General features: G+C 40.7%; 1 protein-coding gene across 3 annotated transcripts in view; it reads right to left on the reverse strand.

The window, feature by feature from the left end:
* Window positions 1-16: 16 nt before the first annotated feature.
* The window catches only part of fmn2b (formin 2b), a 98,223-nt gene continuing 71,226 nt past the window's right edge, over window positions 17-27,013 (reverse strand). For 2 of the 3 annotated variants that reach the window (XM_083556378.1, XM_083556377.1), the window contains 4 exons: window positions 18,884-18,935; window positions 14,565-14,714; window positions 3,089-3,170; window positions 17-1,199 (listed from right to left, as the gene is read on the reverse strand). In XM_083556378.1, coding sequence (XP_083412504.1) covers window positions 1,173-1,199; window positions 3,089-3,170; window positions 14,565-14,714; window positions 18,884-18,935 — 311 coding nt within the window. In that variant the 3' untranslated portion in view covers window positions 17-1,172. Of the gene's footprint in view, window positions 1,583-1,950; window positions 3,171-14,564; window positions 14,715-18,883; window positions 18,936-27,013 lie in introns of all 3 variants that reach the window. The other variant, XR_014536039.1, reaches the window with a different exon arrangement.

A 27,013-nucleotide genomic window follows, 5' to 3' on the forward strand; every position in this document is an offset into this window, starting at 1 on the left:
CAAATACAAGACCACGTTCATTTATTTCTCTTTATTTTACATAAATTATGCTATCTCCAAAAAAAATTATATTAATAATACCCAAACATAATACAAACAGTTATTGCACATGGGCAGACCCTCCTTTGCTATTAAACCAGGGTGATCGACACAGAACACATACATGCTGAGACAAAAAAAATATGTTATATATATTTATATACACACACAAGAATTATCTTACATAAAGACGCTAATACTAGTTTAGATAAAATAATGGTGTTTTTAAATACATTGTAAGCAAGTCTCGTACGTTACCGTTTTAAAAAATAATCCTTATTAAATGTTTTTCTTTTCCTGCAATGATCCTGTAGGGGTTAAACACTAACAGAATACAGCTCCACAGCTTCAGTGGTGACCTCTCCACTGCTGAACAAGGAAGAACAATGCATGTACCTGATCGTCACTATGGCTGACTTCGCTCTCTCTTTACGTGAATGCTCGTCCCTCGCGTGTCCTACGGCTTCCTGATGATCTGTGTTAGAGCTCGCAGGTCCTGCGTAGACCTTCATGGAGCTGTGTGTGAGCTACTTAATAATGACATGTAACATCTTGCCTGCGTTGTGTGTGATATAGGAACTCTGGGATGAAAGGGGAAAAAAAGTCTAAATACAGCTTCAGTGTACAGTAAAGCACTCGGAAAGCTGCTTCATTATTAAATTTTTTAAGCATTACACTGATGATAAATAACTGACTGCCTTTCTGGGAATCTGGCCTTAAACAGGAATGGAGTGTTTGCATGGTCATACTGCTGGTAATCCACGGGCCATGCAGGACCGGTTAAAAGAAAATTAGTTTAAACAAGCTGAAGGAAAAACACACATTTCCCATTTATCAGGATCAGGTTTCTTTTTGTTTTCGTCACATACGCCTCGTGTCTTCTCGTCTAAACATGGTACATTCCAGTTACCCAGCAATTCACCCATGAGCGGTGCGAAAGGATGCGACATCACATGACACACTTCCTCTAGGTTTGGTGCAGATGAATGTTGTTGGGGGCTGCTACATCACTCCATTGTGTTTTTTGAGTGTGAGAAATTTTTAATACAGGCCAAAGCCCACACGTCTGCAGTCCATGCACTCTACCTCACGGCTGATCTGGTATTTTTTTAGGATTAAAAAGGTCCAGCTTGTTAGATCTTCATGCCCAGCTTCGCTTTCTGTCAAAGACAAAAACGCATTATCGGTTACATGTCACTTTTTTGACATTTAAACATCAATACTGAACACAGGGTTGATCAGTGAACAGGTGAAAACCTAAAAAATGGTGGCACTACGGCTAAAACGATTCCTCGAGTAATTCCAATAAATTTTTCATATACATACATCATTTAGTCTATTTAACTACACACTGAGCATTGTGTTTCCCTGCTGACCATTATTACTGACGCACCACCTGCCAAACTGTGGAGCGCTCTGGACAGGTAAACACAAGACACTGCAGGGTGAAAAAAATTTAGCAACAAGGAAAAAAAAAAGAGTAAAAGGCCAGAAGAAGATTCAGATGGATGCCTGTTTTTGCCACATAAAGAAAAAAGGTTCTCTAAATTGATGATCACAAATGTTGAGCTCAGTAGCTCCTACTTTTATACCAAAGACTGTTGAAAGAACATTTACTTATAATGTTATACTCCAGTACTCATGTTAGTTCTCTCTCTCCAGTGTTCTGTAGTGTTGAACAATTTATGATCAAACTCTTGATGTCACCCAAATGAGGATGAGTTCCCTTTTGAGTCTGGTTCCTCTCAAGGTTTCTTCCTCATTACATCTAAGGGAGTTTTTCCTTGCAACAGTCACCATGGCTGCTGATCAGGGATAAATACACATCATTCACCTTAACTGTTGATTTCTGTAAAGCTGCTTTGAGAATGTCTGTTGTGAAAAGCGCTATAGAAATAAACTTGACTTGACTTAAATTACGACTTTTTGTCTCGCAATTCCAACTTTATTTCAGGGAAACGCGACTTTCATCCTCGCACAATTGCGACTTTCATCCTTTTAATTGCCCTTTTGAATCACCCATTTACACATTGAAAATGAAATCGTTGGAAAAAGTTGGAATTGGACAATTTTGTTATGTGGCGGAAACGGACTTGAATAGGATTCAGGTCAAAGAAAAGTTTCCAAAGTTTTGGATTATTTTAAACTACAACAAAATAAACCTTGTACAGTGTGTTTACTGAAACGTATCTTATATTTTCATTTTCGATTTTTTGATTATATATTTGTATTTACATTTTGAAGTAATATGATAATTAAATGCATTATATGGGTTTAGTTTTCACAGATATTCTTGTGTGTAATTTCAGCAATAAAATGAAAATGTTTCTAAAAAGGTAACAAAATGACTTGTTCCTTGTAAGAAACATCTTATTAACTCTTGTATATTTAGTATTGCTCTTTAATAAAGAAAAAGTACTTCTTATTCAATTACTTGAATAATCGATGGGATAAACCGTAAAATAATAAAATTGATAGCAAAAGCCCTAAACGGCACTGCAATGAATTATACATTTGGTGCCACCCAGATGAGGATGGGTTTCCATCAGAACCTGGCTCATCAAAGCTTCTTCCTCATACCATCTCAGGGAGTTTTTCCTCATCACTACTGACTCCATCATTAGGGATAAACTTAAGGACTCCTACATTTATATTTGTAATTTATTTACTTCTAAAATCTACTTTAGGACAAATGTCCAATATTAAATATCATTATAAAAATAAAAGTGAATTAAATTGAAAGTAAATAATGTAAATAAATGAATAAATCAAAAAAATACTTTGACTAAAAAAGCAATAACAGATGGGTATTAATAGTATGAGCAGACGCTCAAAGTTTCAGTATAATTATAGAAAAGAGATCGCTATTACTCTATACTATACTGAACGAAACCTTTCCCCGTCCTTGCCCAGAAATTTCGAAGGAGCAACAAATGACTAAATAAACGAACATTTTGACAGAAATCCAACCCCATATTACATGCTAGAACACTTGCTTTAAAATAAGACTGAGCTCATTACAATTCAGCGTGATATACATTGCACTTACGATTCCAGAGGCGTGCTTGGGTTTGACACTGTATGTGGCTTTTTCCTTCGCTTGTCTGAAGCATTCCTCTGCTGCCTTTAACCTGAACACAAACAAAGAAAATTAATCTGATATAATCCAGAAGAAAACACTTTTCAGTCCAAAGTTCAGTGTGAAACCTACATTTTCGCCATTTGCAGACGCCCTTATCCAGCGTGACTTACAACTGAGCAGTTGAGGGTTGAGCATCAGTGGCAGATTGGTGGTGCTGAGATTTGTGACGTTCTGATCTAAAATCTAATGGCGTAATCACAGAGCTCCCACCTCCCCAAAGTGCCACTATAGGATTATCTGCTCTGTTCTGCACATCAGACTTCGACGTGTAAACCGGCGATATTTTGAAATACAGTAATACCTCGGTACACAGCGTCACGTTAAGACACATGAAAAAAAAAACTCAACACTGACACTCGCGATGAAACTGTTCATCAGCTTCAGTGTTGGGGTAAACCAGATGCCTTAAGAGTCTCGAACAATCTGTGCTTTCTGTGCATTTTAAGACTAAATCATTGGTCCTAGAGTGGTTAAAAATAGATCCTCTACTTGTTTGTTACGCAACACGAGAACGAATTACCGTTAGTATTACTGTATACATTATATAGAAAAACCACTACTCCAGCCATATTTGGTTCTCCCCCACACTGTTACCACACAGTTGGAGGCACACAAATGTACAAGATGTCTCTGGATGCGCTTGAATTAAATTTTCCCTTCACTTTACCTAAGTTGCACAAACCTGTGCACGAAGCCAGCTCAATGAAGATTTGGTGTACAAGGGATGAAGTGAAGGATCTTGAATGACCTCAATCATACTCAACACCTTTGGATGAATGTAAACACTGACTGTACCCCCAGAGCTCGTCACCTCACCTACTTTAGTACCTGACTGTACTTAAACCCTTGAAGCTGAAAGAGCACAAATCTCCACAAGCACACTTTAAAATCTAATGGAACATCTTCCCAGGAGAACGGAGGTTATTATGACAGCAAACGAGGACTAAACTCGATGTTCAAAAAGTAAATATGAACAGCCGGGTGTCCCAGAACTTTTGTCTATGGAGTGTATAAATGGTTCTATATATTGGGTGAAATACAATTAAAAACACACATGGGGCAACTAGACAGGTTGATTTGATCATATGAGTTCTGCTGTAAGATCATGGTCATAACTGAAAACATTAAATATTACACTAAAGTGATCTTCAGTTAAGATCTGCATTACCACTGGTCCTGACTGGAGCTCAGAGTTTTGCTATTAGTTTAATCTGAAACAGTGGCATGAAATTAAACACAGTGGATTAAGATTTGGTGCGACTGTGTTACTTTACCTCCATCTCTCTTGCTCACACACACACACACACACACACACAGGCGCCAGAGGGATCAGAAAAATGGCCGATGGCTATGCGGGAACAAATCCCTGGTACCAAAGGTGTGGATGTTACGATATGCTGCTAATACACAGCTAATCCACAGTAACAGCCAGCACTCACCCTTACACATACACACACACACGGCCAGAACTGAAATATTTTTGTAAGTACAGGTCACAAGCACCTTCAGTTCTACACTTTATGATTTCTCAATGCTCACTTGAACTCAAACACTGGAACGCGAGTGTGACTGTTGGTCATTAATAATTTGTTCATTTTGAAAGAGTCTTTAATGCGACTCAGAAGAACAATTGGCCTTAAGTGATTCGTTCGTTTTCCATCTAACCTCAGTAGGTTATGTACAGGAAAACTGAGTAGTCTATCATGACTCTTCTGTTTTCTGTGTGACACACTGCATAGTGGATTATTGAAGTTGTGAGAAAAGAACGAATGACTTGAACCAGAATTCAGTAATACATCTTATCTACTCCTCTGATCTGAGTTGTTCGTTCTTTTGTCATGTGACTCCTGTAGACGCTATGTAGTAATATATACATATAAAATCTTTGGAAATATATTTAAAATTTGCATTAGTAGGCGTGTTCGGGATCTGCTTATTGAAAAGGTAACATTTGATTCTGATAAAAAAAAAAAAAAAAATTTATTTTGATGAGCGTGAGTCAAAGAACCGAGTCGCTTAAATGATTCGGTCTTCTCATCACTGGAACGTGACACTGAACTGACCTTAAGAGTAATGTGATGGGTGATAAATCTTTCAGAAATGTTTCTCTAACCCCAAATACAGCTTTAGGGGCTACCTTATGAAGACGGCGAACTTTACATGGACGCTTATCTCTGCCAACATCTTTCCTGTAATTCGAGATCGATCTCTGACAAGGTGAGACGGGATGGACGTTTTTTTTTTCTCATTCTTTTCATTTCGGACCGTTCTGGATAACTTTAAAAATGATAATCACTGAAGAGGACAGACTTCACAAGTAGAAATGATTCCAATTATTATTATTATTCCTCCCCCGCCAAACGCTACGTTTACTGGCTGTTAACGAGGTTTGGCAGGAACACAGAGTTTCCAGGGTATGTAAATCATCTCTCTCTGTGCAGTCCACAGGCCGTGATTACACACAAGGGGCAGCTTTTCCACAATGCACTTAATTGGACCCGACAGATTTTTACGTCGCCCAGGCTGTGTGGTCTGGGGTTATTAAATCAGACGCTCCCTTTTCTGCGCGCTTCCGCTAGCGAAAATGCTCCATGGCTCTGCACCTTCTCGTATCAAAGGCTAAACAAAAGCTTATTTACTGCCTCTTTTTACTTCTAATACCCCAAACGTGTCTCAGTCATTTCTTTCGAACGAGGCTCTAGCGTGGGATAGCAGGCACATCAACTCTTCCTTGACCTCGAAACCTTTGAAAGAGCCAAAAGAGCCTGAACAGCACCATAATTGGAGATGTGTTGGGCAACCACAGCAGTAATGGGAGCAAGTAACTAACACATTGCCTGCTTTATAGGGAGCAGGCTTTGATGCCAGAAGAAGAAAAAAAGGGGGGGAATAAAACGCTATGCTGTCTTCATGCATAATATCCTGATAAGGGAAGTGTGTAAGGTGAGGTGGGTGTGTGTTTTTGCAAATGTTTTTCTAAATGTGCTAGTCATAAAAAAAATGGCAAGTTTGATGTGAATTAGTGTCATATGGAAACTCTAGCCTCATCAAGGACCAAAAGTGTTAGCATTAGAAATGACAAAACCCCTGTTCTTGTACTCAGACTACAAAATCCGCAGCCGTTTCCTTTACAGTCAAACCCATTAAAATCATTAATGTTTGGCACCAGCTCACTTTCCTTAACAGCTTCTGACTTGCAGCTGGCAGCATGTTTTTTTTTTTTTTTTATAAAGCAGAACCCATCGTCACTGCCCAGGAGGAAGAGAGGCAGGAAAGCAAGAAAGAGAAAGAAAAAAAAAAGAAAAAAAAAGAAAAAAAAGAAAATCACGAAGAGAAAAATAGGTCGCAAAGCTTTCGCAGTGTTTGAGTCTCATAAAACAAGACATATTTGGTGGAATGTGAAAAGGCCGTAACCCAGACATAGCTCTCTCAGGAGCAGAAGCGTGGCTCGGAACGTTCGGAAAAAAGAAGCTAAGAGCAAACAGATCGTTTTCGACAAGACAAATTTGGCGGCTGAGAGGGGCCCGTCTGCGTGCAGGCCATGATAGCGCGCTGAAGTGTTTACGCCTCTGAGAATTATGGGAAGCCTGTAAAAGGCAGCCGGAGCTCAGAGATCCGCCTGAGCGGTAGCCGGCTACTTTAAACACCGTGCTCCTCTACACGGCACCAAATGCACAGCGAGACCCTTTAACGAACGTGTCAAGCCTGACCCCGGGGGTGAGGTGAGAGCTGAGTCCTGGTGCGATCGAGGGAGTCGGGATCAGGAGCCCGAGTTCGGGCCGAGTCCGAAGCTCCAAATATGGTGGTGCTCCTTCACGGGGTCGCCATCCACTCCAGAGCGTTCCCTCAGTGATGATTAAGGAAGCAGCAGGGGCTAAGGCTGACACTTACCAGGATAGGCATGGGGGATGGCTAGAGGAGAGAGAGGGAGTGAGGATAAGCGAATGAACATGCACCAGAGGAAGAAGGGAGCTTGAATCGCTTGGTTGAAAAGGTTCACAGCGGGATCACAAACCAAAACAGTGCAGGAAGAGGACAGACACCACTTATCTGCCACGAATGTGGATTTGATTTACATGCTCGACAAACTCGGGTCCAAGTGTGGAACTCCAAGTCTGATCCCCAGATGCAGAGCACTAACAGCTCCGCAGATACAAAGCTGCTGGAAAAAAAAGGAAACATTACAGTTTTCTATTGGTTCCTCATGGTTTTGTAGTGGTTTGTAATGGAAGTCAGTGTTTGTAATGGAAGTTTCAGTGTTTCAAGAAAGGCCCTTTAACTGACTTGGGGCACATTTAGTGTTGCTCTGAAAGCATCCTGAGGTTCAACAGAGTTTAAGGTGGTGATCGATTAACGGATGTTTATTTCAAACACAAATCTGTGCTGAGGAACTTAAGATCAGATCTCTCAGTACATCTAGAAGCAATATATTACCGTAATTTCCGGACTATTAAGCGCAACCAAATATAAGCCGCACCCACTGAATTTTACAAAGTTTTTTGTTTTGAACATAAATAAGCCGCACCTGTCTATTCAGTGTCTACACTGAAACTAATGAACTTTACACAGGCTTTAATGAAAGACAGTGTCTGTTACACGGCTTGTATCTAAACAGTAGCCTACCAAGAAAGTCATTGTTCACTGTCTTCCTCCTTCCTTTCACAACTATTTCTCTCAAGAGTTTATCTTTTGGCATCGTCGTGCGTTTAAAAATCATCATCGGTGAATCTTTTCTCCTGATGCCGTGCAGCTCAGAACACCGGTGAAGTGCGTTTTTTCATGCTCGGTTGTTTTCAGCGTGACGAATGATTCGCTTTTCCTGTTGACAGTCCGAGTGAGCAGCAGGTCAAACGTCAGAGGAACATGATCCATATTTATGATGTGGTGCGGCCCGACTCAGTGGGAGCGCATCTGATTTAATATAAAGAGTTTCACTGGCTTGAAGTTTGTGAAACCGGGAAAAACCCAGGAAAAATCAATAAATTAGCCGCTTCATTGTTTAAGCCGCGGGGTTCAAAGCGTGGGGAAAAAAGTAGCGACTTATAGTCCAGAAAATACGGTATGTTAAGTTTTAATTGATACAGATTATTTAGCAGTGTTGGGAGTCTCGAGTGTCAGCATCTTGTAACAGTATGATGAAATATTTTGGCCGTTTCCAACATGATAAACTGAATGATTTGTTACTTTATGATAGGAGGTGAAGAAAAAAAAAATTGAGGATGGTGAGAGACTTGGTACAAATTCTCACCAAAGGTCAAGAAATTACCGTAATTTCCGGACTATAAAGCGCACCCAAATATAAGCCGCACCCACTGAACTTTACAAATATATATTTTTTTAAACATAAATAAGCCGCACCGGTCTATAAGCCACAGGTGTCTACACTGATGAACTTTACACAGGCTTTACACAGACACGTTACACACGGTGTAACGGGTGAAATATGTTGTGCTTCCTTTAGGAGCATAGCGGTATTTTGGGAATAGCCTGCCACTGCATCTTTCCAGTATTACTGCATGTGTGCAAGACGAGGAATATGTCCTTATTATTTTCTGATGCTCATTTCTACGTTATTTTGACTAACCTGTAACGCTGTTGCCAAGAAAAAAAAAAAAGCACGAGTTTTGGAAACCTGTCTGTGCTTATATGATTTCTGTTGCAACTGGAGTTAGCGAGCTCTCCCTTCACCCAGACTCAACGCGTTACAACGGCTTGTATCTAAACAGTAGCCTACCAGTCTTCCTCCTTCCTTTCACAACTATTTCTCTCGGGAGTTTATCTTTTGGCGTTTAAAAATCACCTGTTGAAAGCTTTTCTCCCGAAGCCGTGCAGCTCAGAACACAGATGAGGTGCGTTTTTTTAATCCAAGTTTAAACTTTGTCGTTAAGATGCAGCTGGTCAGTCTACAGGTAAAGGTGTAAGTTACAGACACTACGTCCAATCTATACTGATCTTATTTGAACACTTGCTGTCCATCTCCACAAACGCTGCAGTTATTCTGACGGAGTGGCACAGAGCTCCACATTCCTACTAGCAAGCTTTAGTGAGTTCACCAGAAATCAGAGACAGCACAGGTCAAAGTCTAACACTAATCTCCAGCTCTGAAAGTGCTTCTCTGGCTCTTCAATATTTCACCCTTATAATAAAGTGCTATAACGGAGAGAAACGCACTTAACCCTGACGCCATGTTCGCATTCGTAACACTTCGAATTCGAACTAAACGCAGGCCGCTTTCTAGTCTATGGTCTACTTCATTCGCCGTGAATGAAGCGTTCCCAGTGCGAAGCGCACCAGGGTGAAGCTCGTGGGGAAACTGGACTCTTTAACAATGTCGGCGAGTGATGTCCACTTTGGCTGAGTGCTGTTTTGAGGAGAAAGTAGAGTATCTTACTGCTCGAGGCTGTTCCACTTAAGCCTGTGTTTGGCTAAGTCGAGCCTTTAAGCAGACGGAGGGTTAGAGAAACAAATAAACATCTGAGCTCCCTCCTGAGACTGGGGTCAACTTATACACACACACACACACACGCTCGAATAGCTGTTTCTTATATAGAGAGAACTGAAGTATGATAAATAGAAGACAATGAAGATAATGGGGAGATATATATATATATATATATATATATAAAAAAAGCATGGACAAGAAGAACAATAAATAAAATAGAACTGGTGTATCTCTGGATTTGGTGCGCAGACACCTTTTAACGCCCCCCTTTTCTACTGAAGAGAGCAACAACGACGATTCATGACAAATTGGGGCTGAGTGACACAGGGGGGGAAATTCTTTGGGGCTTTAGGTGCCATTGGAGAGCGAAGACAAACACTTTAGAGACAGATTTCCTGATTAAGAGGGGCAGCAAATGTCAGGAGAAAGGCAACACTGCCGCGTCTGCCGGTGGGAACTAATCTCTCGGTGCTCAGGGGGGCTATTGAGAGAGGCGCACTTAAAGAGTCAAAAGCTGTCACTTCGCCCCGTCTGATAAAGAGGCGCTCTGTTCAGCAAAGTGGCACCTTATCGCAGAGGAGTGGCGTGCAGCACAGACGGGAGAACGAACACGCTGAAAGAGGACGAGTGCTCTTTCCCGCTGGCTGAGATCGGCTCATAAATCATTCACAAGCACATCGCGCATGCAGCTCTGCTAAGCGACACTATTCAGGAAGAAAAGTGTCACGGGGACAATAGCTGCAACTGAAGAAGCCGCTCCATCCTGCCAAAGGCAACACAGATCCTTTCAGTCCTTTATACAACTCTGTAGGGCGTGAACTCCGGGGTGGGAAATTCGACTTGGATTCAACTGGAACGATTTTCCTGTTCTTTTTGAACATCTAATTTCACATTTAGTCCTCCGTTTGAACCTCCACTCTTATGGGAAGATGTTTCACTAGATTTTGGAGTGTGCTTGTGGAGATCCATGTTCATTCAGCCACAAGGGGTGTTAGAAATCAGTTAGTGATGTATGTGAGGTGTGGAGGCCTGGAGTGCAGTCAGCATTCACGTTAATCCCGAAGGTGTTCAAGGTTGAGGTCAGAGTGCAATAGCAGGAGATCGTCCACTCCAAACCTTCATGGCGCTGGCTTTGCGCACAGCAGAATTGTCATGCTGGAACAGATTAGGTTTTCCAAAAAATGAATAAAATGATATACACTGTATATAGTTCAATTTAAAAAAAATAATAATTTAATAGCTTTAATTCATCAATAACAGGAAAATACCACTCATGGACTTACACAAGAACAGGAAAAAAGCTTGAAGTTCTAGATTATGGACATGAAAGCAGCATGATTTCTGACGTTTGACCCTGCAGAGGACTATTTTGATCCGTTTTTGAATCCGTACACTTGTTTTATTCACTCGCTTTATTATTGAGATCAAGCAGCAAAGCTTAGTCTTGAATGCCATGTAGACAGCATACAGCTTTTATATTTATTTATTATAATAATAAATAAACAACCAAAAAAAAAAAGCTCACGGCAAGACAGCAGACACCGATAAAGAGAAAAGAAATGCTCAGGGATCCGAGATCTTAGCATTAAATCAGTGGCGGCTTGTTCAAAGACAAAAGTTGAAACAAAGAATTATGGACCTGGCGATTTATTTTTTTTTTTTAAGAACCCGCTTCCGCAGAGTCCGTCAGAGCCCTGAGTCTAAAAGCCTGTATGCTGAATGAGTTAAGAGCAGAAGAAAAAGAGGGGGCTTTCGAGAGGAAAGAAAGAGAGAGAAAGTAAGAAACCCGATCTGAACTGTAAATACTGGGACAGATACAGTCCGATACGGCCGCTCGTGCTTTCTGCGGTGCTTCCTTATGAATAATGGAGGAGCCTCTGTGCTCCTCTCTGTTTTGCAGACCGGCCTAATTTGTACCTGTTGAACTCTCGGCCTTATCACGAAACCTCATCGAAACCACTTGAAGCTAACTGTATCGAATCAAGTCTTCTTTTCATTATCGGGGGTTAGAAAAATAATTCCCGGGTCATTTCACAAGCTCCCCGCATTTCAATGAAGACAGCAGATATGATATAATATTAAACACATGGCACAAGTTTTTGGGAAAAGCAGAGGTGCGTATGCAGGTGGGTTGTGCCGGGTCGAGCCTGTGAGGAGTGGATCTCTTTATACGGACCACAGTTACACTCGACAGCCGTTAGACAAGAAAAATAAACCCGAGAGCTTTGGGGTTAGCAGGTATGTCAGACGGTGCAGGAGAAATGGACCAGTGCTGACATTAACAGGGGGCCAAGCACTGTAAAAGTATCCCCAATGACAGAAGCAACTTAAAGGAACGAGTTGGTGAAAAATAAAATTTATGCATTTCTGCTTAAGCCGAAATGCCATTAATCAGTCAAGACGTGTTTGCGGTCTCAAAATTGTTTTTCTTTTTTTTTTTTTCCTTCCACTGGACATAAAAGTCTGGAGCTGCCATGCGAGTGAAGCTCATATCTGCAAATCATCTCACACATGCTCTTTATGGTTTCTGCTACTGCATGACACTGTATGGAGTAAAATGTACAAAAGGACACCACTAAAGGCTTAAAAAAATATAAAATTAAAATAACAGCCCATTCTTGAAACTGAATAACTTCCTTCTGAGGCCAGAAAACCACCTGGTCCGGTTCCAGCCCAAGGCTTGGACATTCAAGATTTAGATTATTTGATATTGTTTAGATATGTTGAAGCAATATTTATTAATTTTATTTTTTTTTTTAATGGACAGTACAAACATTACCAACCCAAACTATGTAACTGTAGGCCTCAATCATTTAGTAAATTGTGTGGAAATGGTTTTAAAGAGATTGCAAACTGAACTAACAAAATACAAGAAAACAACTAAAAAAAATTTAATAAAATGAATAATCCATAACCATGCTGAAAAACTAAACATCCATAAATTACCAAGTATTACCCCCTTAGGGCCAAAGGTATAATGCAGGTATCAAAGACCAAAAAAAAAAAAGCATTTCTTTAAAAATGACACCATTACATTACTATTGCAGTTGTGACTCTGCAGCACTTCTACTGTACTTTCACAGACTCCATTTCCTGCCTTTTACAGGGTGCCATTATTTTCTCCTAATTCTTTGAAATTCCAGGAATTTTCAAGACTGGAAACTTTCCATGGAAATTAATATGGGCACTTTCCACGGAATATATGGGAATTCATGGGAATAAACCGGGCATTCACAAAATTGCAGGTTAGCCAATGACGGGGCACTTAAATGCAGTTGAATAGAAATCTTGCAGGATCATCTTTGATGATTTTATATACAATTACACATTTCTTATTAATTCCAATAAATTTTTCTAAATTCCTGGTAAGTCTCCAACTTGCAACTTTTTTTGCACCACGGACCGGATTAATGTCGGACAGTATTTTCACACCAGGTGTGGTGGATAAATACAACAAAATAAAATGATACGACCGGCATAAAAACTGGTATTTTCTAAATATAATAATAAAAAACGTGAATCCACTGTGTTGTTTTTTGTTCATTTTGCTCGCTTGGGGGTTTGAATTTAGCGGTAATGTATTATGTGTTAGCGGTCGGAGCCCCCTTTAAGAAGGAAGAGGGGATGGAGGTAAGACATGTGACCGAGGCATCATGACATGCATCAAGAGTGAGTCATAGACAGATGTGGAGGAAAGAATCCGGTCATTTTCCAAAATAAAACATCGTTCAGAATCAGATAATAAATAAAACGAAAATAATGTAAGTTATGTATTCTTTGTGTGGCCCAGGATCAATTGACCCAGGGACCGGTGCCGATCCGCGGCCTGGGGGTTCAGGACCACTGTAATAGATATTCAAGTTCTTATTTATGGATTTATTAAAATATTATTGGTTTAAATCAAATTTTATATCTGAAGAACTCTGGTCTATTATTCGATATAAAGCTGATCGACTGAGCTACACGTTGACGAGTCTTGGGAGCTCGTATGAAACGGACGTCTCTGAACGAGATGTGTGTGTGTGTATAAATGATTCTGTGGATGTTCTATGGATAAATCTATTTTTTAACATCAACGTGTGATGACTAAGGTATGACACTTTGCACAATGCTGAACTGGGGGTTCATATGTTTCCACTGCTTGAGCAACATAAGTATAAGGAGGAAATAAATCGTGGTTGATAGATTACATTTGGCATAAGAGGAAACGTATAAATGTAATTCTTGGTCGATTGGATACTTTACACAGGCTGTGGAGTGAAAAAAACCAAAAATACAAGTTGTTTTAAATCGTACGTGTGGGCTGGCGGTGAAGATTCATTTCCGTGACGGAATCTCTAACGCGTGGAATGCTGCGGATGCCACTTGCGGCTGTCACTACAAAGCCGGCGTCCATCACTCGAACCGGAACGGGTGTGAGCTGCAACAAATTTGACCCCGAGCTGTTTTCTGATCTAAAGCCCTTCAGCGGTCCCCATGGGGGAGAGTGAGACGAGACCCTCCACATCCCTCACCTCAGAAATGTAAATCTTACTGCAAACAAAAGGCTGACGAGCGTGAAGAAGAGTATAAAGTAACGGAGCACTCCATCACAGCTCTGCCAACACACCTTCACCCCCTTCTCCTCCATCCTGCTACTTCTTACACAGAAACAGAAATGTTTACAGAGCCATGTTGTGAAGAGGACTATTGTATAAAACACTTTCTAAATCGGCCTGAGACCCGATGAACCAGCAGGAACGCACCTTAAAATGAGAGAAGCATTACGACGGTAAACGCGGCCTTACGGGCTCCTGTTGTGTGTACCGTTTTTTTTGCCATTCCTGAGAGATTAGCGCTTATGACCGCTCCAGATCCTGGACTAAACAAAGCACGGTCAATGGCAAAAGAGGACTAAACAGACTCTCTGCCACTTCTATTCCACTAGGAGAGTTCGCTCACCTTTCCTGCAGGATCACCTTGTTCTCCTTCTTCCACAGGTCTTTGAAATCGGTGGAGAACTCGTGCCACACTGAGAAGAACGTGTTGGGCGAAACCTCTTTCTCGCCACTCTTGGGCTTCACAGAGAAGAACAGGCTCAACTCCAAAAACCTGATGGGGAAAAATAGTAAAAAGTTGAAATAGAGTAGGGAGGAGAAAGTATTATAATAATGTGATTCAAATTGCAGACATTCATATTTATTTAAATACATTAGAGAGAGAGAGAGAGAGAGAGAGAGAGAGAGAGAGAGAGAGAGAGATACATAAATATTTTTGCATTTTTATATATATATATATATATAATTTAGTTTATTAAACAGTGGAGATATATATATATATATATATATATATATATATATATATATATATATATATATATATATATATATATATATATATATATATATATATACAGTGAGGAAAATAAGTATTTGAACACCCTGCTATTTTGCAAGTTCTCCCACTTAGAAATCATGGAGGGGTCTGAAATTGTCATCGTAGGTGCATGTCCACTGTGAGAGACATAATCTAAAAAAAAAAAATCCAGAAATCACAATATGATTTTTTTAATATTTATTTATATGAAACAGCTGCAAATAAGTATTTGAACACCTGTCTATCAGCTAGAATTCTGACCCTCAAAGACCTGTTAGTCTGCCTTTAAAATATCCACCTTCAATACATTTATTATCCCAAATTAGATGCAACTGTTTGAGGTCGTTAGCTGCATAAAGACACCTGTCCACCCCATACAATCAGTAAGAATCCAACTACTAACATGGCCGAAACCAAAGAGCTGTCCAAAGACACTAGAGACAAAATTGTACACCTCCACAAGGCTGGAAAGGGCTACATGGAAATTGCTAAGCAGCTTGGTGAAAAAAGGTCCACTGTTGGAGCAATCATTAGAAAATGGAAGAAGCTAAACATGACTGTCAATCTCCCTCGGACTGGGGCTCCATGCAAGATCTCACCTCGTGGGGTCTCACTGATCCTAAGGAAGGTGAGAAATCAGCCCAGAACTACACGGGAGGAGGTGGTCAATGACCTGAAAAGAGCTGGGACCACCGTTTCCAAGGTTACTGTTGGTAATACACTAAGACGTCATGGTTTGAAATCATGCATGGCACGGAAGGTTCCCCTGCTTAAACCAGCACATGTCCAGGCACGTCTTAAGTTTGCCAATGACCATTTGGATGATCCAGAGGAGTCATGGGAGAAAGTCATGTGGTCAGATGAGACCAAAATAGAACTTTTGGGTCATAATTCCACTAAACGTGTATGGAGGAAGAAGAATGATGAGTACCATCCCAAGAACACCATCCCTACTGTGAAGCATGGGGGTGGTAGCATCATGCTTTGGAGGTGTTTTTCTGCACATGGGACAGGGCGACTGCACTGTATTAAGGAGAGGATGACCGGGGCCATGTTTTGTGAGATTTTGGGGAACAACCTTCTTCCCTCAGTTAAAGCATTGAAGATGGGTCGAGGCTGGGTCTTCCAACATGACAATGACCCGAAGCACACAGTCAGGATAACCAAGGAGTGGCTCTGTAAGAAGCATATCAAGGTTCTGGCATGGCCTAGCCAGTCTCCAGACCTAAACCCAATAGAGAATCTTTGGAGGGAGCTCAAACTCCGTGTTTCTCAGCGACAGGCCAGAAACCTGACTGATCTAGAGAAGATCTGTGTGGAGGAGTGGGCCAAAATCCCTCCTGCAGTGTTTTATTTTCCTCACTGTATGTATATTATATGAATTGTATACATTTAAACATAAAAAGAAGTTAATTTGTTCCATCTGATGTGATTCATAGAATAAAAAATAAATAAATAAAAAAAATACAATGAAATTGAAATAAAATCAAAATGCATTTGAACAAGGTTTTTCTGTTACTTAATAGAAATATTCTGCAACATTTCCATTTCATATATAAAATAATCACAACATACTTTGATTCCATATTGTCCATATTCTTCTGTTCGAAGAGCATAAACGAATTCACGTTTGGTTTGTTTCACAACCAGCATGGGAAGTTAAGAAGGCTTAACTTATGATAGCCAGGAATGCGAAATAGAAATACAATTAGACTGCAAACAAAATAAGGCACCACAATGTGCACTCGATTAACATTGAATCAAAAGCAGCAGTCATTCCATTTCAAGGAATGTGACAGAATCCAGGCTTTAAATAAGTAAAAAGATGAGTTACTTTAAACTACAAGTCTTGATAACAGTAATGATACTTTGTGGTGTAATACTTTTCGGACATGACTGTGCAAAGAAATCCAGACCTGTAGCTGGCCCTTTAGTGCTTATTTCCTGTAAATATATCTGATGAGACATTTATGAGTCTTTTTCTCCTACTGCCACCCTGAACCCAAACCCCGCTGTTCACCATACAAGCCACTGTTCAAGTCTCAAATTCGGAATAAACTCCAGTGAAACCTGAGGCGCATTTCAGAGCTATGTGAGCGCCTTTTTTTTTTTTTTTGGTCTGTAACTTAATTACCGCCACTCTGGTGTTTTGACTACACGTCAAATTTCATAGATCATGTGTTGCCCCAAACATTACAGCACGACTCCTTAGCACGTCCCCTTGCTACTTCTCCACAGGGCCGCCCTACAGCTACAGCTTTTCTTCACAGAATTGCAGTATAATCAGAAAGCTTCAAGTAAATTTGAACTAATTTGTCTTTAGGAAAATGTGAGGAACTGTTGCTGTGGAGGATGGAGGCTGTGCTGCCTTCGCCGTCTGTGAGCCCAAAACTCTTGGCTGGAGATACGTCGGGTTCCAACGGGGATAAACAGACGGTGCGGGATGGCGAGATGAGGTCATGTCGGTCAGCGCCGGACCTACCTGACGTTTTACTGAGTTTATTCTAATGGCCCATAAAACGTGTGGGTATGTGCAGCTTTACATTGACTCAATGTTTTCTCTGGGTAAACTCCGTCTATAGACATGTTTATACTGTCTGTGAATCCGAGCTTCAACTTCATACCAGAAAGCCAAATTTACAACCTGAACAACCCACATTATGTGGGCAACCTGTTGTTCTTTAATATATATATAGCAACATAGACCTTATGTTGTTACCGTGTGCATTTCAACAACAATGAGGTAATGCAGTCGATGGGACTTGCTTTAGAAAACAGAAATTATTTTTTTAGCTCCTGGAGCTGCTAAACCACATCGACTGGCCTCACAACAGAGTTGTATCTGCAGAATACACAAATGGAGGCAGAATTGATCTATTCCTCATAGTCAAAGAGCGAAAAACTAAACTATTTCAATGCCATTATATCTGGATAGTGCTGTTCGCAATAGAAATAGTCACAGAGCGACTTTATAAAAACCCGGATGTCAAGTTAGATCCCTAATAAACAAGCCAGAGATGCCAACAGCAGGGAAAATCTTCAGAATGACATAAGAAGTAAACTCTGACAATAAGCAGAATCGAAACGCTTCGATTACTCGCGATCTTGGGCTTTAAAGAAGAATATAATTGAGCAAATAAATAACCAGAACAACTTTGGACTGTTGAAGAGATGACCTTTGGCAGTTTAGCTTTCACTGTCATTTTTTTTTTTAGCTCATCTTTATGCTTACGACTAAATATTACACATCGAATGCATCATTGACCGCATTCTACATTAGTGCCTGACCTAGTATACATATATTATATGGACAAAAGTATTGGGACACCTGACCTTTTTCAGGTTCTTCCCCGGATTGTGCTTCACACAAAATTGAAAGCACACAATTGTATAGGGGGTCTTCGGATGTGCTAGTATAACATTTAACCTTTATTTAAACTAGGAGACCCAAACTTAATCCGGCATGACAATGCTGCTCCGCACAAAGCCAGCTCCATGAAGAGGCTTTCATGGGTTGGATTTGAAGATCTCCTGCTATAGAGCTTTGACTCACAAAGTTACTGAACACTGAATAGGAATGCTGATTGCACTCCAGACCTCCTCACCTACATCAGCACCTGACTTTACTAAACACATTTGTAACTGGATGAGCACAAATCTTCCTAAAAACAGGCGTCAAACTGTGTGCGCGCACGTTACAGTCATTTTCCTAACGGTCTTCCGATTCTACTTTCACAAGCTAAAAGATTTTGGTGTTACTTTTCAAAATATTTGGCACAGTAATAAATTGAACACATTCATATATGATTCATCAAAGAAACTCCAACACCTCCACTGTTGACTCATATCATCAGTGATGTGAGGCTGACTCAGAACATACAAACACAGACTGAAAGGCTCCTTACGATGTGTGGGTTTCTTTCAGCTGGGTTTCCTGGGCCTCCAGTTCTTGTTTAGCTGCAAAACAGAGAGGAAACAAATATGAGCACTTAAAAAAACGAAAACAAACATTTAAGCATTAAGCATTGCAGTTATTGTACAAACATGTAAAAGATGTGCTGACAATAAAAGAGAAAAAAAAAAAAAAGTACGAGTATATGAGCCTGTGTGCACGTCCTAATATTTCATTAACGTGGATATTAAAAGATATGCAGTGTGACTGAAGCTGGTTGCACACAGGGACAGCGAGCTTGGCCGGGACTCGCGCTTCAGTGTGTGCAAACGCCTTTCACTTATCAAGGGTTTACACCAGCGTGCCTTCCTTTTCCCCAGGCATCTGACTCGTAACACAAGCTCGGATACATAGAGAAGATGCCAGTGTGTGTGTAGCCAAACTGCTCTGCTTTACTTTATTGGAAGTTTTATTTTTTATTTATATATATATATATTTTTTTTTTTCTTTGCACTACAAAGGCCTGTTTGTGAAAGGGCCATGCGTTATGATTTGCTGAACTAAAACAATTAATAAAGTGAACTATATGTACCGTATTGACTGTACCACTATTTATATAAATATTTATATTACAATAAAATAATAAAAAAAATGCAGCAAACTGTCAATCAAAAGTGAAACATTAGTTCAAATAATTGTATACATTTAAATTTGCAGCATGTAGCAGACGCCCGTGTCCAGAGCGACGTACGAAAGTGCTCCGAGTCTCCATCAATGAATGAATTTACACTGGTACACCAGATTACAACTTTAGATAAAAATCAGCCTACAACTGTTTCTTTTTTTTCAACAAAGCAAACTTGGAAAGTACATGTACATCAGAAAGATGTAAAATAGATTTTTAATTTCTTTAGTGCTTTTATCGCTGTACACCGTCTCGAAGCAGCTTTACAGAGAATGTGGTTATAAAATGTGTCAGTTTCTAATACCTCGTCACCATATCATATTTTAAGGTCAATAAATCGCAATACTAACAATAAACATTGATCACTATTCATTGTTTGAATATTTTTCTGTACATTTATAAGTTCAACGATATTACCATCTACCTCATACTTGAAACTTATTTCTCTCTCCTACTTTTCAGATGTGCTGCAGTTTACATTTTTAGCTTTTGGATTGACAGTGATATGATTCCTCATGTGAGCAAAAACCTCTTACTTTTGACTTCCTGTGTTTCTGTTATCATCATCAATACCAATGGTTGAGGGGTTCGGTGCCGATGCAGAGTCGGAGAACGATAAACCTCTTCTACATAGAAGACTTTTATCTGAGCAATCGTTACACTCGATCTACTGGATGGTCTGGAATCTGATTTGAGCTCGAATCTAAACACGAGTCGAAGATGGCAAAAGGTTTACATTTATTGCATTTAGCAGATGCCCTCGTCCAGACCTACAGTGAGGAAAATAAGTATTTGAACACCCTGCTATTTTGCAAGTTCTCCCACTTAGAAATCATGGAGGGGTCTGAAATTGTCATCGTAGATGCATGTCCACTGTGAGAGACATAATCTAAAAAAAAAAATCCAGAAATCACAATATATGATTTTTAAACTATTTATTTGTATGATACAGCTGCAAATAAGTATTTGAACACCTGTCTATCAGCTAGAATTCTGACCCTCAAAGACCTGTTAGTCTGCCTTTAAAATGTCCACCTCCACTACATTTATTATCCTAAATTAAATGCACCTGTTTGAGGTCATTAGCTGCATAAAGACACCTGTCCACCCCATACAATCAGTAAGAATCCAACTACTAACGTGGCCAAGACCAAAGAGCTGTCCAAAGACACTAGAGACAAAATTGTACACCTCCACAAGGCTGGAAAGGGCTACGGGGAAATTGCCAAGCAGCTTGGTGAAAAAGGTCCACTGTTGGAGCAATCATTAGAAAATGGAAGAAGCTAAACATGACTGTCAATCTCCCTCGGATTGGGGCTCCATGCAAGATCTCACCTCGTGGGGTCTCAATGATCCTAAGTAAGGTGAGAAATCAGCCCAGAACTACACGGGAGGAGATGGTCAATGACCTGAAAAGAGCTGGGACCACCGTTTCCATGGTTACTGTTGGTAATACACTAAGACGTCATGGTTTGAAATCATGCATGGCACGGAAGGTTCCCCTGCTTAAACCAGCATATGTCCAGGCACGTCTTAAGTTTGCCAATGACCATTTGGATGATCCAGAGGAGTCATGGGAGAAAGTCATGTGGTCAGATGCGACCAAAATAGAACTTTTGGGTCATAATTTCACTAAACGTGTTTGGAAGAAGAAGAATGATGAGTACCATCCCAAGAACAACATCCCTACTGTGAAGCATGAGGGTGGTAGCATCATGCTTTGGGGGTGTTTTTCTGCACATGGGACAGGGCGACTGCACTGTATTAAGGAGAGGATGACCGGGGCTATGTATTGCGAGATTTTGGGGAACAACCTCCTTCCATCAGTTAGAGCATTGAAGATGGGTCGAGGCTGGGTCTTCCAACATGACAATGACCCGAAGCACACAGCCAGGATAACCAAGGAGTGGCTCTGTAAGAAGCATATCAAGGTTCTGGCGTGGCCTAGCCAGTCTCCAGACCTAAACCCAATAGAGAATCTTTGGAGGGAGCTCAAACTCTGTGTTTCTCAGCGACAGGCCAGAAACCTGACTGATCTAGAGAAGATCTGTGTGGAGGAGTGGGCCAAAATCCCTCCTGCAGTGTGTGCAAACCTGGTGAAAAACTACAGGAAACGTTTGACCTCTGTAATTGCAAACAAAGGCTACTGTACCAAATATTAACATTGACTTTCTCAGGTGTTCAAATACTTATTTGCAGCTGCATCATACAAATAAATAGTAAAAAAATCATACATTGTGATTTCTGGATTTTTTTTTTTAGATTATGTCTCTCACAGTGGACATGCACCTACGATGACTATTTCAGACCCCTCCATGATTTCTAAGTGGGAGAACTTGCAAAATAGCAGGGTGTTCAAATACTTATTTTCCTCACTGTATGTACAAAAGTGCTTTGAGTCTATAGCAATGAATAAATCTACACTGGTACGTCATTAGAAACTTAAGATGAAGAAGGTCTAGTGGGTCGTATGGGTACAGATACACAGATGTTTAAAAATTTTGTATTATTTTTGTTTTATTTCATTACCTAACAATCTACCAACCTTCCAGTTATAAAAATATTTTTATTCTGACCATCAGACTTCTTACAACATACAAAAACATCACCCCATGCGTCTTTGACCGTCTGGCTTTTCAAATTGAAGAAAAGAAAAAAAAAATCTAAAATCTCTGATAAAAAAAAAACGCAAATAAAATACGCCTCTGTTTTTCCCGTGCACGTCATAATGGCTAGCGGATCATAAAACACGCACACAAAAGGGAGAGAAAAAAAGGGGGAGAAGTGAAATTTGCTCTGATCTACAGCTTGCTCTCTTGGAGAATATCAAATCATTGAGTGTGAGTGGAGCGAGATGGACTTCACAGACACATCAAATGCGAAGATCTACAGCTTCTGACACTAAAGCCTTTCGCTTCATCTTTCCGCATGTGGGACCGGTTGTGTTGGAGATGGATACTTGAGAAAAAAATGACAAAAAAAAAATCACGACTCAGCAGACTATAGTTTAGTAGCGAGAGACTGTGGGATTGTTGGATATTTCGTGATCAACTCTTACCACCTGCAGGCTTAACTTGACTTTTGATGAACACGCAGGTTTGATCATTAATGGGGAAATAAAAACAAGCATGGATGATGAAATAATGCCTCAGAATATCCGTTCCATTAAATAATTTCACACTCGCATAGGAAAGGTCCTAATACACAATAAAACCTGTCAGTGGGGAGCAAACGGAAAAGCCAGACGTCCTCCAGCAGGCGCTCGGATGCACAAAGCTTCAAAAGTAACAAAAAAAAAAATTATTTCCTTCGCACACAAGAACGCATGCAAAAATGATTTTTTTTTTTTCTTTTTCAAGAAGAAACACAAGGCGAGCGCAGACATAACAGAGGCGCTGCTCTGCGTCTGCTTTCACTTGTGCGCCGTGACCCGTCTCAATAACAATCGATGACAGCGCAGAGTCTGCGTTTTACCCCGTGATTATAAATAACGGCGGCTTTTCTCAAAACGGATTGTCAGAGGCGCCTGGCGGAGGCTTCTCTGGTCTCGAGACATCGCGTGAATCCTGAGGGTCGTCGTAGAAAAGGGCGGAGGGTAGAGGGGGCTGGGGGGGGATCGTGGTGGTACATATGCGAGAGTTCACAGAGCACGGCTTTGAATATCGGAATAAAAGAAATGATTGAGTGCTTAATTGAGCGTCTCTGCGGAGCTTCAAACTCACTCGTGATGGCTTTATTTGCTTTGGCAGCGACTTCTTCCATCAATCAAAAGAGGAGGAGAAAAAAGAAGTAAGGAAAAAAAAAAAAAAAAAGATGGATTAAAAACCAAAGAGGGGAGAAAGCAAGCGGGGCAAGATGTTTGGATGCATATAAGAGGTTTATCGACGTTCCATGCTAAATAAGTCTGTAACTCTTCAGGAAGGATAAAGATGGTCGGAGCGAAGTGAAAAATGGAGTGCTGGCTCTTTGAAGTGGATGTGAAAGACAATACAGGGGGAGAGAACAGGGCGAATTTTCGTCGCCAGCATGTCTTGCTGCTCGAGGCTGAGGAAAGGCCACGCAAGCCTTTTCTGTTCAAGCTTTTGTATGCGCGAGTGTGTGTATATAATAGCTCCTATGAAGCGTTGGGGCCTGTGAAGGTCAGTGACCTCGGTGCTCTTTGACAAATTGAGCCCGGTAGTGTTTAGAGGAGTTCAGACCGTGAACCCCTGCCCTCCCCCCCTCAGTCTTCTACACCGTCTGGGGACGAGGGCCAGTGTGTGTGTGTGATGAGTCAAGGTGTCTGTAAGCATTTGGACAAAGTGGCAGATTTGGTTTTGCTTTGTTTCAATGTCGGGGGGGGGGTGTCACGAATCTGTCTGATTCTTATCTGTCAAACTTGTCCCGCTTACAGAGAGAAGACCTTCACCCTGATAAATGATGAGCTACGTGATGCAGCAAAGCACCAACTTCAGCACCCGTTTTGCAAAAAAAAATCTGATTATGCTCTATTTTGGAGTCAGTCTTGGGTTTCTTCTATAAAGGTAGAAAATGCAGTATTGATCCTTTCAGTAAATTTGGATAAGATTGGTAAAGATCAGTATGATTTTTTCAGAATCTATACAGTATCGCAAAATCCATACTTTCTTACACCCCTAGTTGAAACACTGATAAGTTTGTTTCATTCTGAACCTGCAGTGAGATACAGCACAAGATAGAAAAAAAAAAAAAAAAAAAAAAAAAAAAAAGCAATTAGAGATCCACAGTCCTCTAAACTTTCACTCTCACAGATACTCTTCTATCACAAATCACTCCTGCTATCACTCTTCTCCACCCACTCCACCCTGCCTGCACTCTTTTCTTCACTTCTCTAACACACTCTCCATAACTTTGCACTGTTGACCCCAGATACCTGAACTCCTCCACCTTCTCCACCTCTTCTCCCTGCAACTGCACCAGTCCACTGCCCTCCCTCTCATTCACACACATGTACTTTAAATCCTACTGACTTTCATTCCCCTTTCCAATGACATCACAGAGCTGGTGGATGTTAGACACATGGAGTTTCTCCAACTTCCGATTGAAGATTCCTCACAGGTGCTCAATAGAATTCAGGTCTGGAGACATGGCCGCTCCATCAGCTTCACGTTCCTCAGCGAGGTATCTTGGCGGTGTGTTTGGGGTCGTTATGTTGAAAAACTGTCATGAAGCATCATGTTCTGCTTCAGAAGGCCTCATCTTGTCAGAAGAGGCTTCCTTCTGGTATGAATATGGTCTAGGCACTGGTCACAAGTGGACCTTCCGCAACCTTTAAAGCAATGCTGCAGCACTCATGCGTCTTTTTATTGCAACTTCTGCACCTGACCCACAGCTTGAGGACTCTACTACTTTGATGGACCCTTGTGAGGTGTGTTCCGATTGGAACCCGTCTTGGAAAACCTCTGTATGACCCTGGCCACTGTACTATAACTCAGTTTCAGTGTGTCACAGACCTTCTTATAGCCTCAGCAATATTTGTGGAGAGAAACAATTAAAGTACTCAAGGTCATGAGTTCTTTGCCATGAGGTGCCATGTTGAACATCCAGTGGTCAGTATAAGAAAATTGTACTAAAAGCACCAAATTGTAACTGCTCTCATACAAGATACACAAATTTGTATGTCTTGTCACGCCAAAAAAAAAAAAACATGAACATGAGGAATGGGACCTGTGGCTTCACATGGTTACACAACCTACAGCTGTTATCACTTAGGGTGTACATACTTTTGTTTGCCAGCTATTTTGACAACAGTGTTTCATTTCTGTAGTATTGTCCCTTGAGAACATATAATAAAATTAACCACTACCTGTTTAAATCTCATGATTTTCAATGACTATCAGGTGTGGTCCTTGATTGGTTGGAATGAAAAGCAGCACTTTGTAGAAGAGATTGGACACCCCTGATCTAAGAGGTGGCTGCGCGCATCTTTTTGTGGCGGTGGGGTCAGACGACCCTCAGCTCGGCTCTCGGAGCTCTGGGTCACAGAAGGACGGATTAATCTGACGTGAGGTTAGCAAAATCTCATGCTCGCTGGAGCTCTGGGGTCATGACACATTAGTGGGACTTGGCTAAGTGGAACAGCATCCCTTTGCTTCCTAATCACAGCCAGACCACCCGATTTCACCCAGCGCCGCGAGCAGAAAGCCTCAGTCACTTTGATTTATACACTAATTCCCCCTCGCTCACTGATTTTTTCCAACTGGTGAGGTAAAGAATTTGAGGAATGTCAATTGGAAGTCACATCATGGGAACACGATCTCTGAAACGGTTCCGCGTTGAGACCTTTTCGAAACGTCAACTGGTGCTTTTCTGTGGAATGCGAATGCTCACGTTGGTGTAAATAAACAACCGTGCACTGCTGAATCACACCCACACATGCATCAGTTGAAGCACTAAGAAAAATAAGAGTCTTCTGTGAACCTGCCATCTGACTCGGCACTGTTTAGCCAGAATGCTGTGCTCAGCCGGGAATGCTGTGCTCAGCCGGGAATGCTGTGCTCAGCCGGGAATGCTGTGCTCAGCCGGGAATGCTGTGCTCAGCCGGGAATGCTGTGCTCAGCTTTTTTTTAAGGATGTAATACTGGAGACTATTTAAAAGACCATTTAATAAATCTGTTGTAAATTTTTTTCCCCAAGAGAAACTTTTTTTGGTCTGGAGAGATCGTAAGTAAGCGTTGTTTAAATACAGTACAGAAGAGAAAAGATTTCGAACATACTCAAACTATCCTGACGAACATTTTCTCCAACATCACAGTCAGTGATTTGATTTATGCAGCAATCGTTAATTTTTTTTTTAGGTCTTCAGTTTGCACACAAACCCACACTATTGTAACTTTAATGAATGGACAGATGTGAATGGGTTCCCCTCGACGTTTCCTCCTCATGCCATCTCAGTTTGTCCTTGCCACAGCTGCCACTGGCTCACTCATTAGGGACAAACTAACAGTTCTAAAGAACAAACTTGGGCATTCTTTTATTACTGATTTATCTGTGTAAAGCTGCTTCGAGACAATATTCATTGTTAAAAGCGCTATGCAAATAAAAATAAACGAAATCAAGCGAAAATTTAATTGCAGCACAAAAATTTTAATTTTAATTAATTAATTTTTATTTTTATTTTTTAGCCTGGGTGACTTAATCAAAAGGTTAAAAAAAAAAAATTTTCCACAGGTTTCTTCGCTTAATAATCAAGGGTGCCAATATTAGTGCACAGAATATCTTAAAACAGGACGCTTCAAAAATCTGGAGTGCACATATGGGCATGTGCACACTGCAGGTCATGGCTGATGATTAGCTGTTACACATCAGAGGAGCCCGAAGTAAGAAGAACAAAATCTAATGAAATGAAATCAGGTTCAGGTGGCTCTTTTCTTTAGCCTGATTGATTCCACCATTCATTTTTCATCATGAAACCGTTCTCCTGTAGATGTTCTTATAGGC

The sequence above is a fragment of the Silurus aristotelis genome, assembly GCF_946808225.1.
Source record: "Silurus aristotelis genome assembly, chromosome: 12".
NCBI classification, from domain to species: domain Eukaryota; kingdom Metazoa; phylum Chordata; class Actinopteri; order Siluriformes; family Siluridae; genus Silurus; species Silurus aristotelis.